Genomic DNA, 23,713 nt, shown 5'->3' with positions numbered 1-23,713 from the left:
GGTTGGTAGTTTAATTCCTGGGAGCACTGGGTGGTCAAGCCAGCTGATGTTCTTCCTACTGAGTTGCAATCCCCCTCAGCTCCTCCAGTCCATCTGCCAGCTTCCCCACCAGGGTACCTGAGCCCAGTCTGATGGATGGATACAAACATCATCATCTGTATTTATCAGTTGCTGGCTGAACCTCTCAAGGAACAGTCATAACAGGTTCCTGTCATCAAGTGCCTCTTGGCAATGGCAACAGTGTAAGGATTGGTGTCTGGAGACAGGATGGATCCCCAGGTGGGGCAGTCCTCGGATTGCCTATACTTCAGTCTCTGCTCCATTTTTTTGTCTCTGTTCTTCCTTTGGACAGGAACATTTCTGGGTTAAAGATTTTGAGATGAGTATGTGTCCCCATCCCATCACTGGGGGCCATGCCTATCTACTGGAGGTGGTCTCTACAGGTTCTATCTCCCCTTCTCTGCTAAAATCATCCCCATTGGTTCCTGGGAGCCTCTTTTCTCTGATGTCTGGGACCCTCCAATGGCTATTTCCAGTTCCTCATCGCCCCTGCTAAATATTTTTATTCAATTTCCTGATGCTCTGTACCTCTCTTCTGTTCCCTACAGTACCTGATACTTCTCTTTTATTTCCTCCCCCTCCTCTCTTGTCCCAGGTCTCCCTGCCTTGACCTTCCGAGATCAACCTGTTCCCCCTTCAATGCAGAACTGAAGCATCCACACCCTGGTCTTTCTTTCTCCTAAGCTCCATGTGGCCTGTGGGTTGTATCACGGGCATTGTGAGTTTTGGGGCTAATATCTACTTATCAGTAAGTGCATACCATATGTGTTCTTCTGTGACTGGGTTACCTCATTCATGATGATATTTTCTAGTTCTGGCAACTTACCTGTGATGAATATGGAAATTTCAACTCAATTCTTTATTTTTATTGATTTTAAAAAATAGCATTTTTTGATGGGGCATGGTAGCAACCCACACAGTTAATCCCAACACCTTAATCCAACTTTACTCTTGGATGGCAGAGGCAGCTGAATTTCTGTGAGTTCAAGGCCAGCCTGGTCTACACAGTGAGTTCTAAGACAGCCAAAGCTACATAGTGATACCCTACCTCAAACCCTGTTCCCCCCAAAAGAAACCAACCAAAAATAAAAACATAAACCAAACAAGTCACCACCTCCATCACCACCACCACCACCACAACAACAACAATAACAAAAACCCCAAAAGAAAAAAAGCAAAACTATCAAAAACCATTTTATTTATTTTTGGAAAACAGCATATAATATATTGAAAATGTCCACTCCCCATTCCATCTCTCTGTCCAACTTCTGTCAGCATTCCCCAATACATCTCTTTTTTTAACTTATGTGCTTTCTTTTTTAAAAATTATAACTCATTTCACCCACTTAGTGTGGTCAGATGATCATGAGTCTGAAGCCATTCCCTGGGGTGTGAGCAGTCTGCTGGGAGCCAAAGGTCTAAAGAACAAAGTAGCCATCAAGCACCAATGTACAACTGTGACTTCAGGAGCTTCTCTCTCCTCCCTGCTTTGTTTTTAAAATAATAATAATAATAATAATAATAATAATAATAATAAATCATTATAATCATCATCATTAATTTTTTGGTTCATTGAGACAAGGTTTCTATGTGTAGCCTATTTTCATACAATATTTTTTTTCCTTTATACCAACTACTCCAGGATTCTTCCTACATCCCTAGCCACTCAACTTAATGCATGCTCGTTCTTGCTCTCTCTCTCTCTCTCTCTCTCTCTCTCTCTCTCTCTCTCTCTCTCTCTCTCTCTCTCTGTGTGTGTGTGTGTGTGTGTGTGTGTGTGTGTATGTGTCTCTGTCTCTCTCCTACCTCTTTCTAAAACAAAAATAAAGACTCAAAAACAAACTTGACTGTTGTGAGGCTCCATGTGGATTTTGAGACCTGAACCTGGATCCTCTGGAAGAACAGCAAGTGCTCTTAAAGGATGAGCCATCTATTGAGCCTCTCAGAACACTTTTCTCATGTTTTTTTTTTAATTTCCAGTATTTGAATGTTTTGCCTGAATGAATGTGTACCACACTTGTGGCTGGTGTTAGTGGAGGTCAGAAGAGAGGTCAATATCTTATTATTAAGTGATGGTGACCATTAGTGACCCCTATGTTGAAATTTTTCTATTTATTTATTTATTTATTTATTTATTTATTGAGTTTACATTCTGATCACAGCCCCTTTCCCAGTATCGCACTCACAAACCTCTCTACAAATTACCCCTCCACTTCTCCACAGAGAAGAAATCCCCATGGATACCAATCACCCTGGCACATCAAGTTGCTTATGTTCTCCTACTGAGGCCCACCAAGCCAGTCCAGCTAAGGGAAGGGGATGGAAAGCAGACAACAGAGTCAGAGAGAGCTCTGCTCCATTTGTTAGGGGACCCACATGAAGACCAAGATGCACGTCTATTACACATGTGTAGCAGTTCTAGGTCCAGCCCATGCATGCTCTTTGGCTGGTGGTTCAGTCTCTGTGAGTCCCCATGGGCTCCAATTAGTTGACTGTCGGTCTTGTGGTGTCCTTGACCCCTCTAGCTCCATCAATCCTAGCCCTCATTCTTCCACAAGACTTCTAAACTCTACCTAATGTTTGGTTGTGGGTCTCTGCATCTGTTTCCGTCAGCCGCTAGATGCCATTCTGGGATTTTAATGTGTCTTGATCTTGTGAAGGTCACTATATGATCTAGGAGTTCCTACTTGCAACAATCATGTCACATCTAGTAGTTTGCACTCACAGAGCTCTTCCTTATTGTCCAGCCTTACATCCCTTATGAGCCCTCTTCCTTGTTTCCTCCTGAAACAATATCTCCCATGGGTCCTGAGTATCATCAGTTAGCCTATGATGACTGTCCTGGGAAGACCAGAAATTCTACTGTCTTCACATTCCTATAGCTGCAGCTACAAACACATGCCCCTGTGACTCGGACTTTACCTAGATGCTGGGGATCACACTCAGATATTCATGCTTGTGTAGAAACACCTGGCAGTTATCCTTTCAAATTCATGCCCTCTTTTTACATTAATTGCGGTCACTTTATAAAGAGTAGGTAGCATTTATGTATTTAGGAATACCTGACTCCCCCCCCCCCCACACACACATACATACCAATTAATGAAAAAAGAGGCCATGAATTTGAAAGAGAGCAAGAAGAAGATATACAGCAGGGTCTTCCAGGAGGAAAAGGAAGAGGGAAATGATCAAATCATGTCATAATTTTAAATATACAAGACATAACTTAAAACATACTAAAATAGTAAAAATAATTACTGGTGACTCAAAGTCAGCTATGATAAATGGATATCCATTAGATAATTGACATTTGTTCTATATGAGTCCTACCCACAGCATTATTTGTGGTAGTTAGTAGTTCAGAAACAGAAATTCATTTGTTCAATGTTTAAAAGGTGTTCCTTAGAAGAGAAAACACTGTAAAATGCATAACCGAAGCTCCAAATTGTATTTCAGAATTTTGATTAGAAGTATTTTAATAGCCAAAAATCAGGAAATAAAATATTGTTCAAAATATTTAACATGTTTATTTCAAAGTGTCATAGTTTGAATGGGTAAAAAAAATTTAAAATTATTAATATTATGTACATGGAGTTGTATTCAAAATATGTTAACTGCCTGTATTTTTAATAGTGTACAGAATGTCTGAATTATAACTAATATCATTTTAGATACTCAAGGTCCTCATTCAAATTCTTTATTCCATGAAAATCATTAACACACTGTTTTAATGCCAAGAAATCGTGGATTTCAGTTCAGCCATGGAGTGAACTTTAAAAACAGGACATTCTCAGTACAGAAAATGAAGAAGTGAATTGCAAAATAACTTTATTATTCCTCATGAGTAAAAAAGGGCAGATGGTTGGGTAGCATGTTGATAAAATTGCATTAATTGACTCCAATCTTGGAATTTTTTCATTTGTATAAAAGCCATAAAGGGTGATGGAGTTGTTCAACCAATAAATTAACACAAAGCAGCTCACCAGAGACAGGATGCTATGAGTGGCTTTGCGCTCAGGAGATAGCTGGGAGGAAAGGCTTGGGCTGTGGAAATGCTGAGCTCTCTTGCAGTGTCTGTAGAGGAAAGTCACCATATAGAGGCTGGCCCACATCATGATGGCCACATAGAAGAGATCGTGAGTGATGATAAGGCTAAAAAATGACCCTGAATTTTGGTTCCCAAAGTACTTGTTTTGACAGTAAGCATCTGAATATCCATGGCCTACCTGAGTTTTATTGGTTTTGGCTACTATCATGTCAAGCATATACCCATAGATAAGAAGATTAATAAGCCAGGAACAAAGTAAGGAATAAAAAATCCATGTAGAGAGTCTAGGCTTAAGCCAGGAGGCCAACTTAGAATTACTGGGAGTGATGGTGATGACTTGGAATGTGCTTAGAACTGAGGTTGTGCAGATGGACAGACCCCGGCTGACTCTGAATGAAAACAAAACTGCCTTACAACCTATATCGTCCAGAAAATTGGATACTCCAAAGGATAACATGATATCTTTTATCAATGTGAATATGATTGTCAACATATTAATTATAGTCAGGTGCATGAAAACTGAATCTATCAACTTTTTAAAATGAGGCTTGAAGAAGAAACTGTATATATATAACATTAACAGTGATGCGTTCCCTAAGACACCAAGACAAAACTGGAATATGAGAAAAATCTGGAAGATGGTGTCACTTGGAAGCATGATGTTATAGTGGGTCAGGTTTTTTAGATCTAGAGTGCCAATTAAATGGACTGTATTTTTAAACAATTTAAAAATGGTATTTGTAGAAAAATATATTGAATGACAGCAAAGAAGCAAAGAAAAGTGATGAAATGTCCAACTCTTTTCTTTTCTTTCTTTCTCCTCCTCTTCCAACTCCTCTTCCTCTTTCGCTTCCTATTTTTCTTTCTCCTTCTCCTACTTTTCCCGTTACTCCTCCTCCTCTTCTTTCTCATTGCTTCTTCTCTTGGTTTTGCAAGTCAGGAATTCTCTGTGTTTCTCTGTGTGGAACTTGCTCTGTAGATCAGGCTGGCCTCGAACTCACAGAGATCCAACTAAGTCTGCCTCCCAAGTGCTGGGATCTAAGTTGTGTACCACCACCTACTGGAGAAATGTACAACTCCTTTCAATATTAGGTCCAGGGATGACACTTTAGCAACTGCATTCCGGGAATTCTTGACCATCTTAGAGGATAGAATTAAGTTTTGAGAGTAGTAAAGGGTCGAGTCCACCCAAACATCCTGAATTCTGTTATGTCAGGCAGAAGGATATGTTGACCCATATAAAAGCCAAATTTGAATGTTATGAGGAATTTAAAATTATTTATTCTATGTGTACAAGTGTTTTGCCTGAATGTCCGTGCATTATAAACATGCCTCAGGATCAAACCCTGGATCTCTGGAAGAGCAGCTAATGGTCTTTAACTGTTGAGCCATCCCTCCAGCCCCAGGGAAGTTCTATTCATCAGTCAATCTAAATTTTTTAATTTAAGTATCAATGTTTTCATGTTTGCAACATTTACTTTTACCTCGTATGTACTAAAGTGTATACTTGACCTTTAGTGTTTGGGCTACACATCCGTTTCTGTCAGGTTAGTGATGACTAAATTCTTAGACTTTCCATGTGGGACTCTGCCTCTCATTCTACCCTACAGGTTAATCAGCAATGTTCTGAGGCATTTCATTTCATTTTATCTATTTGTGTTGCTCACAACTTAGAGCTGAACAGATGGTAGTCAGAACACAAAGGCCAGAGTGAGACTACGTATCCCACAGTATTGAGCACATCTTCACAAATTGTGTTTTCTGTGATATTTGGTGACCAAATCAACCATGGTGGTTTTGATTGATAAACCTATTCTAACAAAGATTTCTATATTTTGTTATTAAAACATCTGAATTAAATTACACTTGAAGGTTCTTTTGTATTTGTGTTATCGAGGCAGAGTTCTCAAAGCCACGATTACACAGAGAACAACAATGACACAAGATTCATGAACTTTGACCTTGAACTTCACAACATTGTTATGCACCCATGTTCTGTGGATTTGGATGTATGTGTGTGTGTTTGCAGTATATTAACTTTAGACTCATTCCTCCACTGATCAAATTAATTTTGTTACCTGAAATACAAATCTTTATTATTTGGAGGATATCCAGGGATTCCTCAACAGTCTACTTTATCTTGACATGGTCTGTTAGACTTTTCCCATTGTGCTGATCTGAATCCTCCTCACAAACCATGATTCACTGCTTTGGCAGGAGTCCTTAATACAGTCAAGATATTCTAGTGTGAGCGAATAATATTTGAATTAAGAAATGAATTATATAGGCACAATGCCTATCTAAGCATAACAAAATTAATTTCAAATTTTGCATCAATATACAAAGATTTATACCAATGAAAACTTTAAACTTGTATCAATATAAAAATTTTACACCAATGTAAGAAAATATAACTTAAATTTTGTATCAAAATTTAGAGATTTTTATCAATATGAGATTATGGCTATAAAATATTTTCTTTAAGAGTAATTTTGTAATACACTCCCACAACTCATTCAAGAATACAAGGCTTAAACACGGTCCTTCTCATATCTTCTATTACAAACTGTTTAAGACAATTGCATAATACAAGCTAGAGGTCAGATAATAAACTCATGGTAATATAATACTGATTTAATTACAATAAAGTGTTTTCAAAACTACTGAAAGACTAAATAACTAAGAGCAATCTATATTATACTTGACAATTCAGTTATAGTATCTATGTAGATAGATGCCTTTCAAAAATATCAGTGATCCACAAAGTATAACATTTATAATTATTTCTTTATTAATAGATCTCTTGACTAGAAGTCAGGTCTGCTCCTGACAGTACATCCATTCGACTTCAAAGAAGATATTGAACATCATTGCCACCATATAGAGTTGCTCAATTGTGACAGGCTAGTCACTGGGCAAAAATTGCCATAATTCATCAAAAGACAAAATATACTGCACAGGAAACAACATACAATACAGGATAGTCAACCACTTAGCTCTGCCAAGACACAGTAAAATTGTTCTTCAATTTCTACTTCTTTTATTGTCTGTCATATGGTTCTGAGCCAGAAGGCTAAACACAGATGATGTAACTTTATGAGGAATATAGGAGACTGTCAAGGCAGTCAACTATGTAAGTTGGAAGCTATGTCTTCATGCTTCATACATAGGTAATATTTATTGTCTTTTCAAATTTCTGAAAAGGTTGAGGACTAGTTATAGTCTCATAATCAAACTTAACTTGTTTAGCATTAAAGATGTTCTAGATTTGAAAGGATGATTTTCAGATGGTAATACAAGTTAAAAATCAACATAATTCAGACACAAAATTATAAACTGATTAAGTTAGGATAGATGATAAAGTACTATATTTAAATGGACAGAATTGATAGGTTAGGTGTTAAATGTATGCGGTACCTTATGATTTACATAATTGTTATAGTTATGTTCAATTTACATCTGAGAGAAAAGAGCCTTTTAAAACAGGCAAGACTTGGAAAATGTAGTGGTTTTGTCTAATGCTGTTTATATTGTATTAACTTTGGTCTCTAACATCGTTTGCACAGAATCTGCAGGTCCAAAAGTAAGACACTGAAGGACCCTGCCCCCAGTTAGTTCTGATTGGTAAATTAAGTTGCTAGCAACGAATGTCTGGCCAGGGCAGACAGGTAATACTTCTAGAGTTCCCTGGTTAGGGACAGAGAGAAAGGAGGAGGAAGAAGGAGCTCCACCATGCAGGGAGAAGGAATTTAAAGGAGCCATGCCTGTGAAGATACAGGACAAAGATCATAACTGCCAAATAAGAGCAGGAGGAGAGCAGCCCCAAGAGGGCTGCTCAATTGGGTGCAGGGCAGCAAAGATGAAATATAGACTTTAGTAAGTAATAACTTGGAAATATAAGAGGGTGGTGGAGTAGCCGCGTGGAGGTTAGGAAGTAGCCCAGCCATTGAGCTTTTGGGGCATATTAAAATATAAAGGCTGTTTGTGTGTTTTTCATTCAGGAACCCAGAACTTTAGGGCAGGCAGTAAGGAATATGCCTCTGGAGGGATTGATTTGAGTACTTGATTGGGTACTGCTACAATACCTTATATATTCAAACAGTACCCACCAAATTCTAAGCTTTGAACACACATCTCATCACTCCTTCCCTTACAGATTATTTAAGACTCATGTTTATTTCCTTGGAATCACTCATACCTTCTCATGTTTTACTCTGGATTGATGGTTACTCTCCTCACTATTCAATAGAAATTTGTTTTTACTCATCTGTTCTCCTTGTTCTGTATCTACCCTTAGATTCCACAACTTTTCATATATTTGTCTCCTAGCACAGTCCTGAAAATTCCCTCCACTAGCTGTGTCTTTAGTATTTGATCCTTCAAAGAATAAGAGATCTTGAATAAAATACCAGACTATCATCTGAGCAGAAATGCAACAGACTCACTCTATGACAAGAACAGGAAGATACTATATCAATGGACAATGAAATCCCAAAGGTTAGCATGCACTATTTTGACATTTAAGAAAATAGAATTTAAATACTGATTAACAGATATACTAAACTAAAAAAGAAAAAGAAGGAACTGGCTTTCCACATGTCAAAAAAGTTATGAATTCTAATAAATATTATCATATTTGATTGTATACATGTGTGAAATCCTCAAGCATAAAGAAAAATCACAAAAATTTTAACCATAGCAAATATACAAATGTGTTCCAAAAATTTAGCAATGAGCTTTCAAGTTGTACAAAAATACATTTAAGCAACGGAAAATAAGAATGATAATTTTAATTCAATCACATACACAGTCCACAAAATACAGATGACCCATATTATTTAGGACAAGCTATTTGAGTTTTACTCAGCACCAAATTGAAAATGTTCTTTCTTTTCTGTGAATGAAACTATCTGCATGTTGGCATGTTGGAGAAAGAAGGAAAAAATCCACATTCTAGGTAATTGCTAAAAGACTCGCCACTTTAGACCACTTCAAACACATCAAGTACAATTAAGAGGGGGAAAATGTCCCTTTTGTACATGATGATCAGCATACAACTGGAGTGTCCTAATGTATATCAGAAAAATTACTCCAGAACATTGCATACACTGTGTATGTATGAGATTCAACTCTCAGGAAGATGTAGAATGATTCAAGATAAAAAAAAAATGGAGGAAGAATTTTAAGTTAACTAACAGAAAATTTTCACCTCAAATAAGGAATATTTCACAAAAGAAATGTTACAGAAACACATTTCCTGCATGTTAACGACTCTTTTTCTGCAGCAACATAAAACTAAACTTGAGGATAGAAATAAATGTAATATCATCTATATATATTCAAGCTCAGAATATCATAGGAGGTATAACAATCACAACCAATATGATGGGATTTTTTTTGAGACAATGTTTTACTATGTATGTAGCTTTGGCTGTCCTGGAACTCACTATATAATCCAGGCTGGCCTTGAACTCACAGATATCTGGCTACTTCAGCCTGCCTGGTGTTGCAAATGATGGTGTGTGCCGAAATGCCCAACTTGATGGAAAATCTTGACAAAGTCATCTAGCATTTCAGCAATCCAACAGATAAAAGAGAAACTGAGATCTAACAAATAGAGCTAGTTATAGCCCCAGTGTAATGAAATGATACACAATCACTGTAAAGCAAAAGCTCTTTGTCATCAGGTACTTATGCATTAAGGAATAAATGTGGCTGTGTAGCCAACATTAAAGAAAGGATCATCAATGGTTTAGTTTGCTTTTCAATAAAATTCTATGTCCATAATATTGTATGATAAAGAAACATCACAGGGCTGGAAAGACAACTCTGATAATAGAGTGCTAGTCATGCAAGCTTCAGAAAGTGAGTTCAGATATCAAGTCCCAGTGTAAAGGTTGAAGGTGGTGGGTTGGGCAGGGTAGTGACAGCCCACTGACCAGTTCCAGGTTGAGTGAGAGATATTGTCTCAAATAATTTGGAGGAGACAGAAGACGATACATGATGCCAATATCGATTCTTACACATAAAGAACAGGTGAGGACACACAAACATGCACATGCTTCACACAAAAGAAAGTGAAAACCCAAATGATTCACAGCAAGTTAAAAATGAATGCAAATTTTGGCAATCACATAATGAAAAAAATCCATTAATAAAATAAACTGCAGTGTGTCTTCTATAAAAATGTGTGTGTAAAATAGACAAGAGATGTGAGAAGGTGACAACATATTTAAGAGGAAATTTAAAATGAAATCTAAGTTAAAGGAGTTAAATAAATAAAAGCAGAGCAATAGGAAGCAACAGATACATACAGTAAAAACAAACCCACTGTCTTGAACAGAATATGCTAACATTCCTCAGTGAGACTGTGTTGTTTTCCAGAAGAAAATACACAGCACCAGGATTTAATGTTGTGTATAGCACCTGAGAAAGTCCAAATGCCTATTAAAAGATTATATTATGACTACTTAAGCCAGTATGGGACTTTAAGAGAAATGTACAAAATTCTATAAGAAAAAACATCCTTGAAAAGATTTTAGAATTATAAAAATTCAGATGGGCTTTGTTCTCATGAGATTGAATCATTGTCTGGATCAGATGCAAAAGTATTAACAAAGGAAAAATAGGGGCTTGAGATGGCTCAGTGTTTAAGAGCACTGGCCAGTCTTACAGAGAGCCTGGGTTCAATTACCATCACCATACAGAGGCTCTTACCTGTCTGTAAGACCACTTCCAGAGGATCTGACACCTCCTGCTGGTTTCCTGGAGCACTGCATTCATGTGTTTCACAGACTTACATGTAGGGAAAACAACATACACAAAATTAAATGAATAAAATATTAAAGAAAACACATTTATGAAGACCAAGAGAAATATTGTACAGAAAAATAAGAAGAAAGGGGATGTCCTAGCTTGACAGAAAAATAGGAGAAAAGCATATCTGAAAAGCAAAACCAAAACCCCAATGTGTAAGGTGCTGTAAGGTATTGTAAATAGAATGGTAGACTAGAGGAAAGAAACAGTGGGAAGGTTGCTGTACCTCCTCTTGCTCTGAGCCCAGAGTGCTACAAACCCTTGTTCAGGGTAACATGAATCCCATAGACACGAAGCATCACAGGCGTGAAGTGTCTTGGGAAGGCTGCCTAACAGGAGCCACGACTAAATAAGGGATGGGATAGGAGGACTCTCCCTCCCATGCTGTCAATGACCTTGTTTACCGAGCATCATTTTAATGCACTCCAAGGAAAACATTACTCTCCAAGATACAGTGTGATTCTCATGGTAATTGATTAAGCCAAGTAAATAAGAGCTCAGTCTCTATCTGAAGATGTGTGTTTCCCCAGTTGAACTACATCAGAAAGAAAAATTTACTATCTAGGAAATCATTAAAAGTTTTCAAGCAGATGTGGAAATTTTCACATTATCATCTGATGCCAGTAATGTCTACATTTCCCTGTTCATTTCTGCAATGATCCACTGTTCATTTAAAGTTGTAGTGTTCAGTCTGCAAATCTTTGTGCAAATTCTGTTGCTACTTATTTCTGGTTTTATTATACTATTTTCTGATAAGGTACAAGTGATTACACTGGCTCTTTTGTCTTTATGTTGTTTGTAGTAGCATTAATAGTATTATTACTATTATTATTGTGTGTGTCTGCTTAAATGTTGAGAAGAGGGTTTTGGATTCTCTACAAGTGGTAGCAGATGGTTGTGAGCCACCCTGTGGGTTCGTGGAATTAATCAAACTAGGGTCCTCTGGAAGAGCAGCCAACTTTGTTATCCATTGGGCCATGTCTCCAGCCCCCACATGTCTAATTTTATTAATTTGGATATCTTCTCTTTACATCTTTTCATTAATTTTTGTAAAAATTTGTTCATCTTAGCCAGGCAATGGTGAAATATGCCTTTAACCCCAGCACTCAGGAGGCAGAGGCAGGTGGATCTTTGAGTTGGACACCAGCATGGTCTACAGAGCTAGTTCTAGGAGAACAAAATCTAGCCCCTTACAACTTTTAATATTCTTCATTTATTTTGCACATCTAATGTTTTTAGTATGTCCTGTAGGGAATTTCTTTTCTGATCCTGTATATTTGGAGTTTTGTGCTTCTTGTATCTTGATAAGAACTTCCTTCTTTAGACTAGGAAAATGTTTTTATGGTTTTGTTAAAAATATTTTCATTAATGTTGAGTTGTGTTTCTTCTCCTTTCCTATCGCAATCATTCACAGATTTAGTTTTTTCATGGTGTCCTAGATTTCCTTGATATTTTATGCCTGCATTTTTCTTTTAACTAAATTATTTATTCATTTTACACCCTGATCACTGTCCCCTCCTGGCCCCTCCTCATACAATCCTTTCCCTTCACACTCTCCTTCTCCTCTATGAGTTTGGGGGCCCCCAATGCATATCTCCCCATCATGGCACATCAAGTCCTTGGAGGATTAATGCCTGCATTTTAAAAGACTTAACATTTTCTTTGACTGAGATATCCATTTCTTCTGTCTTCAACTTCCAAGATTCTCTCCTCTCTGCTTTTTACTCTGTTGATGAGATTAACCTTTGAGATTTTTGTTTGAAATCATAAGTTTTTCATTTACACTTTTATTTCAGTTTGGATTTTCTTTAGTGATTCTATTTCTACCTTTACATCTTGAATTGCTTTCATTATTTTACTCAACTATTTCTTTGTGTTTTCAGACTTCATTAAGGGATTTATTTATATCCTCTTCAAATTTCTTGAACATATTCATAATAGATATTTTGAAGTCCTTGTCTACTGATTCCACTATATCGCAAATCTCAGGGCGTACTATAATAGGGATAGTGGGTTATGTGGAAACATATTATTTTGCTTATTCATGTTTGTATTTTTGAGCATGTGGAGTTATGATGTTTGAGGTATTTCTTGATGTTGATATCTGGTCTTGTCTTTGTTGGGTGGATGTTCTGTTCTTTGATTTCTGTTTTCCTCTTGGAATTCCAGGCAGCTCTAGAGGCTGTGGAGTCATTGGTAGAGAATGCTTCTTCAGGTCAGTGGACAACAGAAAGGAAGGAAGTTGAGTTAGGAGAAAATGCTAAGAAGGACTGTTGAAAAGAGGTATGTGTATCAAGTCTTCACCAAGAAGTGGAGTTCTTGGAGTGGACATGTGATGGGAAGAGGGAATCCTGCAAGCAGCCCGCTACAGAATTTATAGTAAGTCAGGAGACAGTGTAATAGAGAATGGAGAGCATAGTGAGAATCTTCTTGAATCTCAGCCCAGTGTGGCTGACAGAAAGAAATGAAGATGGCCAGAAGGCAAGGCTGAGAGGCTCAGCAGTAAAGAACTAATATGAGACTTCCAGGTATTTTACTTTTAGTTTATCAAGATTGGGAACATTCTCCTGGCTTATTTCAGAGCATGCTCATTATTACTGCATAAAAAGTTGCTAACTTTTGTTTCTTGATATTGTACCTTGCTACCTTAATTAAGTTATCAAAACTATGGTGTTTTCTAGTAACTTCATTAAAGCATTTTAATTAAATATTCATGTTATCTGTAAACAGAGCTAATTTGCCTTCTTTTCGACTTGTGTCTCTTATTTTTTCCTCATTTCTTACTACTTTGTCTAAGACTTCAAGCACTATATTCACTAAGAGCTGAATGGTAACCCTTGACTCATTCTGATGTTATTATTACTTTATTTTATTTCTATTTTTATTTATTAATCATTCCATTTGTATACATCTCAAATCATATCCTACTTCCCAGTTACTCCTCCACAAACACCCATCTAACATTTGACCTCTCCTCCCTCCTCTTTGCCTGTATGAGGGTGCTCCCCCAGACACCCACCCTCTCCAGCCCCACCACTCCTTTCACTGGGGCATCAAACCTCCACAGGACCAAGGGCCCACTCCCATTGCTGTAAGGCAAGGCCATCTTCTGCTACATACATATCAGGAGTCATGGATCTCTCACTGTACACTCCTTGGTTGGTGGTCTAGTTTCTGGTAACACTGGATGGTGTAGCCAGCCCATGTTGTTCTTCCTATGGGGTTATGATCCCTCTCAGCTCCTCCAGTCCTTCTGCCAGCTCCTCCACTGGGGTCCTTGAGCTCAATCTGATGACTGGCTATAAGCATCCACATCTGCATTGGTTAGTGGCTGGCTGGACCTCCCAAGGAACATCGATGCCATGTTCCTGTCAGCAAGCAACTCTTGGCAAAGGCAACTGTAAGGTTTGGTGTCTGCAGACAGGATGGATATCCAGGTGGGACAGTACCCAGATAATCCTTCCTTCAGTCTCTGATCCATTTTTTTTGTCCCTGTTATTCCTTTGGACAGGAACATTTATGGGTTAAAAACTTTGAAAAGGGAGGGCAGCCCCATCCCACCACTGGGGCAGTGCCTATCTACTAGAGGTGGTCTCTATCTCCCACTTCTTTGAGCATTTTGACAAAAGTCATCCCCTTTTGTGTCCTGGGAGCACCTTGTTTCCCTGGTATCTGGGACCCTCCAGTGCCTATCTCAAGTTCGTCATCCCCCATGTTACACATTTGTATTCAATTTCCTGACTCTCGGTACCTCTCTCAATTCCCCTCCAGTAAGTGATACTGTCCCCTTACTTTCTCCCCCTCTTATTTCCCTCCAACATCCCCCCTCCCACCACCTCTCATGATCATCCTCTTCCACCCTCAATGCAGGACTAAAGCATCCACACCCTGGTCTTCCTTCCTACTAAGCTACATATGGTCTGTGGGTTGTCCTATGGGCATTGTAAGATTTTGGGCTAATACCCACTTTTCATTGAGTATGTACCACTTCTTTTTTAAACTGGATTGCCTCACTCAGGATGATATTTTCTAGTTCCATCCATTTGTCTGCAAATTTCATGAAATCACCATTTTTAATTGTTCAAATGTACTACATTTTCTGTATCCATTCTTATGTTGAGGGACATCTGGGTTGTTTTCAACATCTGCCTATTATAAATAAGGCAAAAAACATAGTGAAGCATGTGTCCTTATTAAATGTTTTAACTTTTTTTGGTATATGCCCAATAGTAGTATAGCTTGGTCTTCAGGTAGAATTATTCCCAGGTTTACCTGGAATCCCCAGAATGATTTGCAAAGTAGCTATATCAGCTTGTAGTCTCAACAGTAATGGAAAATGAAAAGTGTTCCTCTTTCTCAACATCCTCTCCAACATCTGCTTTCACCTTAGCTTTTTGTTTTGTTTTGTTTTTTGTTTTTTTCTCTTTTTTTCTTTGTTTATTGGATGTTTTATTTACATTTCATGTTATCCCCTTGCCCCATTCCCCCCCCCCCCCCCCCCGGAACTCCCTATCCCCCCCCCCCCCCCCCCCCCCCCCCGGGGGAGGGGCCCCCACCCACCCCCCCCCCACTTCCACCTCCCCACTCTCAAATTCCCACCCACTGGGGTGTCCAGCCTTCATGAGACCAAGGATCTCTTCTCCCACCTATGCCCGACAGGGTCGTCCACCCTTACATATACAACTGGAGCCATGGATCCCTCCCTAAGAGCTCCCAAGCTGGTGGTATAGAACCTGGGAGCTCTGGATGCTTGGTATTGTTGATGTCTTCATGGGGCCGCAAACACTTTCAGTTCCTACAGTCTTCACTCTAACTCCTCCACTAGGAACCACATAATCAGTTCAATGGCTAGTTGTGAGCATCTGCCTCTGAATATGTCAGATTCTTGCAGACCTCTAAGGAGACAGCTATATCAGGCTCTTGTCAGCATGCATTTTCTGACTTCCATATCAGTATCTACCTTTGGTTATTGCACATGGGATGGATACCCAGGTAGAATGGTCTCCAGATGGTCCCCTCCTTCAGTTTCTGGCCCTCACTTTGTCTCCATATTTGTTCCCTTGAGTATTTTGTTACTCCTTCTAAGAAGGACAGAAGCACCCCCACTTGGTCTTCCTTCTTCATGAGATTCATGTGGCCTGTGAGTTGAATCTTGGATATTTCAAAGTTCTGAGCTAATATCCAGTAATCAGTGAGTGAATACTATGTATGTTCTTTTGTGATTGGCTTACCTCACTCAGGATGATATTTTCTAGTTCCATCCATTTACCTAAGAATTTCTCTAATTCACTGCTTTTAATAGCTGGGTAATACTCCATTGTGTAAATGTACCACATTTTTTGTATCCATTCCTCAGTTGAAAGACATCTGGGTTCTTTCCAGCTTCTGGCTATTATAAATAAGGCTGCTATGAACATAGTGGAGCGTATGTCCTTGTTATATGTTAGAGCATCTTCTGGGTATATGCCCAGGAGTGGTATAGCTGGATCCTCAGGTAATGCTATGTCCAATTTTCTGAGGAACCGCCAGACTGATTTCCAAACTGGTTGCATCATCTTGCAGTCCCACCAACAATGGAGGAGTGTTCCTCATTCTCCACACCCTCGCCAGCATCTACTATCACCTGAGTTTTTAATCTTAGCCATTCTGACTGGTGTGAGATGGAATCTCAGGGTTGTTTTGATTTGCATTTTCCTGATGACTAAGGATACTGAACATTTCTTTATTTGTTTCTCTGCCATTCGAGTTTCCTCAGTTGAAAGTTCTTTGTTAAGCTTTATACACCATCTTTTAATAGGGTTATTTGGTTGTCTGGAGTCTAATTTCTTGAGTTCTTTGTATATATTGGATATTAGCCCTCTACCAGATGTAGGATTGGTAAAGATCTTTTCTCAATTTGTTGGTTGCTGTTTTATCCTATTGACAGTGTCCTTTGCCTTACAGAAACTTTGCAATTTTATGAAGTCCCATTTGTCAATTCTTGATCTTAGAGCATAAGCCATTGGTGTTGTGTTCAGGAACTTTTCCCCTGTGCCCAAGTATTCGAGGTTCTTCCCCACCTTCTCTTCTATTAGTTTCAGTGTATCTGGTTTTATGTGGAGGTCCTTTATCCACTTAGACTTGACCTTTGTACAAGGAGATAAGAATAGATCAACTTGCATTCTTCTACATGTTGTCCTCCAGTTGAACCCACACTTTCTTGAAAATGCTGTCTTTTTTCCACTGGAAGGTTTTAGCACCTTTGTCAAAAAAAATCAAGTGACCATAGGTATGAGGGTTCATTTCTGGGTCTTCAATTCTATTCCATTGATCTCCCTGCCTGTCTCTGTACCAATACAATGCAATTTTTATCACTATTGCTCTGTATTGAGGTCAGGGATGGTGATTCCTCCAGAATTTCTTTTATTGTTGAGAATAGTTTTTGCTATCCTGGGTTTTTTGTTATTCCATATGAATTTGAGAATTTCCTTTTTAACTCTGTGAAGAGTTGATTTGGGATTTTAATGGGGATTGCATTGAATCTGTAGATTGCTTTTGGCAAGACAGCCATTTTTATTATATTAATCCTAACCAATCCATGAGCATGGGAGATCTTTCCATCTTCTGAGATCTTCGATTTCTTTCTTCAGAGACTTGAAGTTCTTGTCATACAGGTCTTTCACTTGCTTGGTTAGATTCACACAAAGCTATTTTATATTATTTGTGACTATTGTGAAGGGTATCATTTCCCTAATTTCTTTTCAGTCTGTTTATCCTTCATGTAGAAGAAGGCTACTGATTTGTTTGAGTTGATTTTATAACCAGCCACTTTGCTGAAGTTGTTTATCAGGTTTAGGAGTTCTCTGGTGGAAGTTTTGGGGTCACTTAAGTATACTATTATATCATCTGCAAATAGTGATATTTTGACTTCTTCCTTTCCTATTTGTATCCCTCTGACTTCTTTTTGTTGTCTAATTGCTCTGGCTAGGACTTCTAGTACTATATTGAATAGGTAGGAGGAGAGTGGGCAGCCTTGTCTAGTCCCCAATCTTAGTGGGATTGCTTCAATTTCTCTCCATTTAGTTTAATGTTGGCTACTGGCTTGCTGTATATTGCTTTTACTATGATTAGGGATGGGCCTTGAATTCCTGATCTTTCCAAGACTTTTACCATGAAGGGATGTTGAATTTTGTCAAATGCTTTCTCAGCATCTACTGAGATGATCAGGTGTATTTTTTTTCTTTGAGTTTGTTTATATAGTGGATTACATTGATGGATTTCCAAATATTGAACCATCCCTGAATTCCTAGGATAAAGCCTACTTGATCATGGTGGATGATTGTTTTGATGTGTTTTTGGATTCTGTTTGCAAGAATTTTATTGAGTATTTTTGCATCAATATTCAAAAGGGAGATTGGTCTGAAGTTTTCTATCTTTGTTGCATCTTTGTGTGGTTTAGGTATGACTGTAATTGTGGCTTCATAGAACGAATTTGGTAATGTTCCTTCTGTTTCTATTTTGTGGGATACTTTGAAAAGAACTGGTATTAGGTCTTCTTGAAAAGTCTGATAGAACTCTCTACTAAAACCATCTGGTCCCAGGTTTTTTTTTTTTTTTTTGTAGGGAGGCTTTTGATGACTGCTGCTATTTATTAAGGTGTTATGGTACTATTTAGATGGTTTATCTGTTCATCTGTTCATGATTTAAATTGGTACCTGGTATATGTCTAGAAAATTATCCATTTAATCCAGATTTTCCAGTTTTGTTGAATATAGGCTTTTGTAGTAGAATCTGACGATGTTTTTAATTTCCTGAGTTTCTGTTGTTATGTTTTCAGTTCTGATTTTATTAATTTAGATACTGTCTGTCTGGCCTCTGGTTAGTCTGGCTAAGTGTTTACCTATCTTGTTGATTTTCTCAAAGAACCAGCACCTGGTTTTGTTGATATTTTTCATAGTTTTTTTTTTTTTCTACTTGGTTGATATCAGCCCTGAGTTTGATATTTTCTACCATCTACTTCTCTTTGGTGTATTTGCTTCTTTTTGTTCTACAGCTGTCAAGTTGCTAGTGTATGCTCTCCTCAGTTTCTTTTTGTAGACACTTGTAGCTATGAGTTTTCTCCTTTGCACTGCTTTCATTTTGTTCCATAAGTTTTGGTATGATGAGCCATCATTTTCATTAAATTCTAAAAAGTCTTTAATTTCTTTATTTCTTCCTTGATCAAGTCATCTTTGTGTATAGTGTTATTCAGTTTCCATGTGTATGTGGGCTTTCCATTGTTTTTGCTACTATTGAAGACCAGCCTTAGTCTGTGGTTATCTGATAGGATACAAAGGATCATTTCAATCTTTTTGTATTTTTGAGGCCTGTTTTGTGACCAATTATATGGTCTATTTTAGAGAAGGTACCATGAAGTGTTGAGAAAAAACGTATATTCTTTTGTTTAAGGATGAAATGTTCTATAGATATCTGTTAAATCCATTTGTTCATAACTTCATTTAGTTTCACTGTGTCTCTGTTTAGTTTCTGATTCCATGATGTGTCCATTGCTGAGAGTGGGGTGTTGAAGTCTTCCATGATTATTCTGTGAGGTGCCATGTGTGCTTGGAGCTTTAGTAAAGTTTGTTTTATATATGTGGATGCCCTTGCCTTTGGAACATAGATGTTCAGAATTGAGAGTTCATCTTGGTAGATTTTTCCTTTGACAAGTACGAAGTGTCCTTCCTTATCTTTTTTGATTATTTTTGGTTGAAAGTCGATTTTATTTGATACTAGAATGGCTACTGCAGCTTGCTTCTTGGGACCATTTGCTTGGAAATTTTTTTCGACTCTTTTACTCTGAGGTAGTGTCTCTCTTTGTCACTGAGGTGCATTTCCTGTATGCAGCAAAATTCTGGGTCCTGTTTACTGATCCAGTCTGATAGTCTACATCTCTTTTTTGGTAAATTGAGTCCATTGATGTTAAGAGATATTAAGGAAAGTGATTGTTGCTTCCTGTTATTTTTGTTATTAGAGGTGGAATTGTGTTTGTGTAGCTATCTTCCTTTTGTTTTGTTGGAACCTTATTTTTTGCTTTTTCTAGGTTTTAGTCTCTCACCTGTATTGGAGTTTCCCATCTATATCTACTATCCTTTGTAGGGCTGGATTTGTGGAAAAATACTGTGTACAACTGGTTTTGTTCTGGAATGTCTTGGTTTCTCCATTCATAGTGATTGATAGTTTTGCTGGGTATAATAGTCTTGGCTGGCATTTGTGTTCTCTTAGGGCCTCTATGGTATCAGTCCAGGATCTTCTGGGTTTTATAGTCTCTGGTTAGAAGTCTGGTGTAATTCTGATAGTTCTTCCTTTATATGTTACTTGAGCTTTTACCCTTACTGCTTTTAATAATTTTTCTTTGTTTTGTACATTTGATATTTAGATTATTATGTGATAGGAATTTCTTTTCCGGTCCAGTCTATTTGGAGTTCTCTAGGCTTCTTGTATGTTCATGGGCATCTCTTTCTTTAGGTTAGGGAAATTTTCTTCTATAATTTTGTTGAAGATATTTATTGGGCCTTTAAGTTGATAATCTTCACTCTCATCTATACCTGTTATCCTTACGTTTGGTCTTCTCATTGTGTCCTGGATTTCCTGGATATTTTGGGTTAGGAGCTTTTTGCATTTTGCATTATCTTTGACAGTTGTGGCTATGTTTTCCATGGTATCTTCTGCCCATGAGATTCTCTCTTCTTTTTCTCATATTCTATTGGTGATACTTGCGTCTATAACTCTTGATCTCTTTCCTTGGTTTTCTATCTCCAGGATAGTCTCCCTTTGAGTTTTCTTTATTGTTTCTACTTCCAATTTTATGTCCTGAATGGTTTTGTTTAATTCCTTCACTGGCTTGCTTAAGTTTACTTCCAATTCTTTAAGGGATTTTTGTGTTTCCTATTTAAGGGCTTCTACCTGTTTACCTGTGTTCTCCTGTATTTTTTTAAGGGAGTTATTTATGTCCTTGTTAATGTCCTCTGTCATCATCATCAGAAGTGACTTTAATTTTGAATCCTGCTTTTCTGGTGTGATGGGGTGTCCAGGACTTGCTATGGTGGGAGATGATGCCAGGTAATCTTGGTTTCTGTTGCTTATGTTCTTGTGCTTGCTTTCACCATCTGGTTCTCTCGAGAGCTGCCTGTGCTCAATGTCTCTGACTGAAGCCTGTCTTTCTAGTAATCTTGTTTGTGTCAGAACTTAGAGTTTAGCTATCTCTGTTATCCTGTGATCCTGAGTTCCTATATTAAAGAGCTCCTGGGACTCATTCTGCCTCTGAAATTCTGAAATCCTGCTGCTCTGAGTCCAGTGGTTCCTTTAGAAAGGTTCAGGATATGGTGTCTTCACAAGAGCAGAGCAGCTTGGTGTCTACCCTAGCCAAAAGTACCAAGCAAGGAGTAGAATGGGAGTCTAGAAATTGTTTTTATTTCTTTTCTTTTTTTGGTCAATTTTTTAAAGATCACAGTAATTTATTATGGAAAACACCTAGTTTCATTGAACTGTGACATGTAGACCATGCTCCATATCATATTGGATACTTTATCTACATTTCAGATGTTGTCCTCTTTCCACATTATGCTCCCCTCTCAAAAAAAACCTTATCCTCTACTCACTCCTCCTATTTCTATGATGGTGTTCCCCCTACCATCCACCCACTCCCATCTCCCCGCCTTTGAATTTCCCCTTACTGGGGCATCCAGCCTTCACAGGATCAAGGACCTCCTCTTCCACAGATGCCCAACAAGGACATCCTCCACTACATATACAGCTAGAGCCATGGGTCCCTCCATGTGTCTTCTCAGGCTAGCTGTTTAGACACTAGGAATTGTGATTGGTTGGTATTTTTGCTCTCCCCATGGTGCTACAAACCTCTTCATCTCCTTCATTCTTCTCTCTAACTCTTCCATTGGAAATCCTGTGATCAGTTCAATGGTTAGCTTTGAGCATTTGCTTCTGTATCTGTCTTTCAGAGCCTCTCGGGAGATAGGTATATCAGGCTTCTGTCAGCATGCATTTCCTGACATCCACAACAGTATTTGCATTTGGTGATTGCACCTGGGATGGATCCCTAGGTGGGGCAGTCTCTGGACTCTCCCTCCTTTTGTCTCTGCTCTACACATTGTCTCCTGTGAGTATTTTGTTACTCCTTCTAAGAAGGATCCAAGCACCCACACTTTGGTCTTTCTTTTTCTTGAGCTTCATGTGGTCTTTGAGTTGTATCTTGGGTATTGTGAGCTTTTGGGCTAATATCTACTTATCAATGAGCACATACCTCTTGTGGATGGCCCTGGTCAGGATTTAATTGCTTAAAATAAGCAACAGAAAGAGGAGAATGAAGGTTGGAGACAGGAGCTTGAAGAGATGCTAGAAAAAGAATTCAACAATTCATAGATCAGACTGAACAGCAAGGAGATAGAGATAAAATGTGGAAAGAAAGTCTAGAAGATAATTTACTAAAGCTAGCAAATCAAAATAAGGTAGATGCTGCAATATTACAGAAGCCCTGCTTCCATAATCTTAGAAGATACAGGAAATTATAGAGCAGCATGAACACCAGAAAGAGAAATTTAAGACTTGGCAACAGGGATTAGAGGAAACAGTAGAATTGAAGACACAGGAAATTATAGATCAGAATAAGAGACAGAAAGATGAAAATGAAGGTGGGAGACAGGAGCTTGAAAAGATGATAGAACAAAGGATGCAGAAGCTCACAGATCAGTCGGAGCAGCAAAGAGAAAATAATGAGGAATGGAAGCTAAACTTAGAGAATAACCTTTTAAAATTAATCAATCAAAATAAAATGGACAGCAGACTATCAGAGTTACAATATAAAGAAAAATTCAAAATGTTGAGGCAGAACCTTGAACAGAGAATACAGGAACTCAAGGAACAGGAAGAGTAACAAAAGGAGAGATATAAAGCATGGACACAGACCTTAAAGGAGAAATTTAAAATTTCAATTAACAAAAATACTCAGGTAGAGACAGAAGAAACTAGAGAAAGTCAATGAAGGGTTATTAGAAAACAAACTTTAGTCTATCTGGTTAATATACAGCAAAGACCTCCAGACATTGATTATCCACAGGGTTATCAGGAATTTGAATGGCAACCTGTGGTTGTGTTAGGTCTGAGAAAATTTAAGGAAAGTGTCACCAATTTTGGAATTCATTCGCCATTTGTAAAACAAATCCTGACTTCTTGGGCTATTAAAAATAGAAGAATCCTCCAAGACTGGAAAGATACGGTAAGAGCAATACTAGACCTGCAGCAAATTTACAATGGTTTACATGGTGGAGAGATGAGGTGAGGGAGATAGTCCAACAAAATAGAGCCAGGGGAAGATAGGTTTCCATAGACTAACTGCTTGGTGAAGGTCACTTTGCTGAGGTAGAGGTGTAGGCTGTATAGGATGAAGAAACTCTGGCATTGTGTAGATTGTCAGCTTTAAAGGCCTGGGACAAATTCACAGAATCAGGAAATGACTTGAACCTTTTACTCAAGTCATAAAAGGTCCAAAAGAACCCTTCCCTGACTTTTTACAAAGACTAACCTCAGCTTTTTGGAAAGGAGCTTTGGAAACCTCAGCAGCAAGAAAGGCAATAATTGAGTCTTTAGCCTTTGAAAATGCAAATGAATGCAAGGAAATAATCAGACCACTGAGGGAAGGTCAGCATCAATAGGTGAGTGAATTAGATATACAGCTGATGTTGGATCTTGCTCAGCTGATATGACGGTAATAGGAGAAGCTGCCACTAGACACCTAGAGATGACCCAAAATTTCAA

At 38.2% G+C, this 23,713-nt stretch overlaps 1 protein-coding gene across 1 annotated transcript; it reads right to left on the bottom strand.

Moving 5' to 3' along the window:
- Positions 1–3,833: 3,833 nt before the first annotated feature.
- LOC114634370 (vomeronasal type-1 receptor 2-like) lies at positions 3,834–4,766 on the bottom strand. The gene has a single exon (XM_028782987.1). It carries the CDS (start codon positions 4,764–4,766, stop codon positions 3,834–3,836), a length of 933 nt encoding a protein of 310 aa, XP_028638820.1.
- Between the last annotated feature and the right edge of the window lie 18,947 nt (positions 4,767–23,713).

This window comes from Grammomys surdaster, unplaced genomic scaffold, assembly GCF_004785775.1.
Source record: "Grammomys surdaster isolate TR1022 unplaced genomic scaffold, NIH_TR_1.0 949, whole genome shotgun sequence".
Classification (NCBI taxonomy): Eukaryota; Metazoa; Chordata; class Mammalia; order Rodentia; family Muridae; genus Grammomys; species Grammomys surdaster.
Note: the sequence above shows the minus strand (reverse complement) of the source record. Positions and strands in the feature narration are given on the sequence as shown.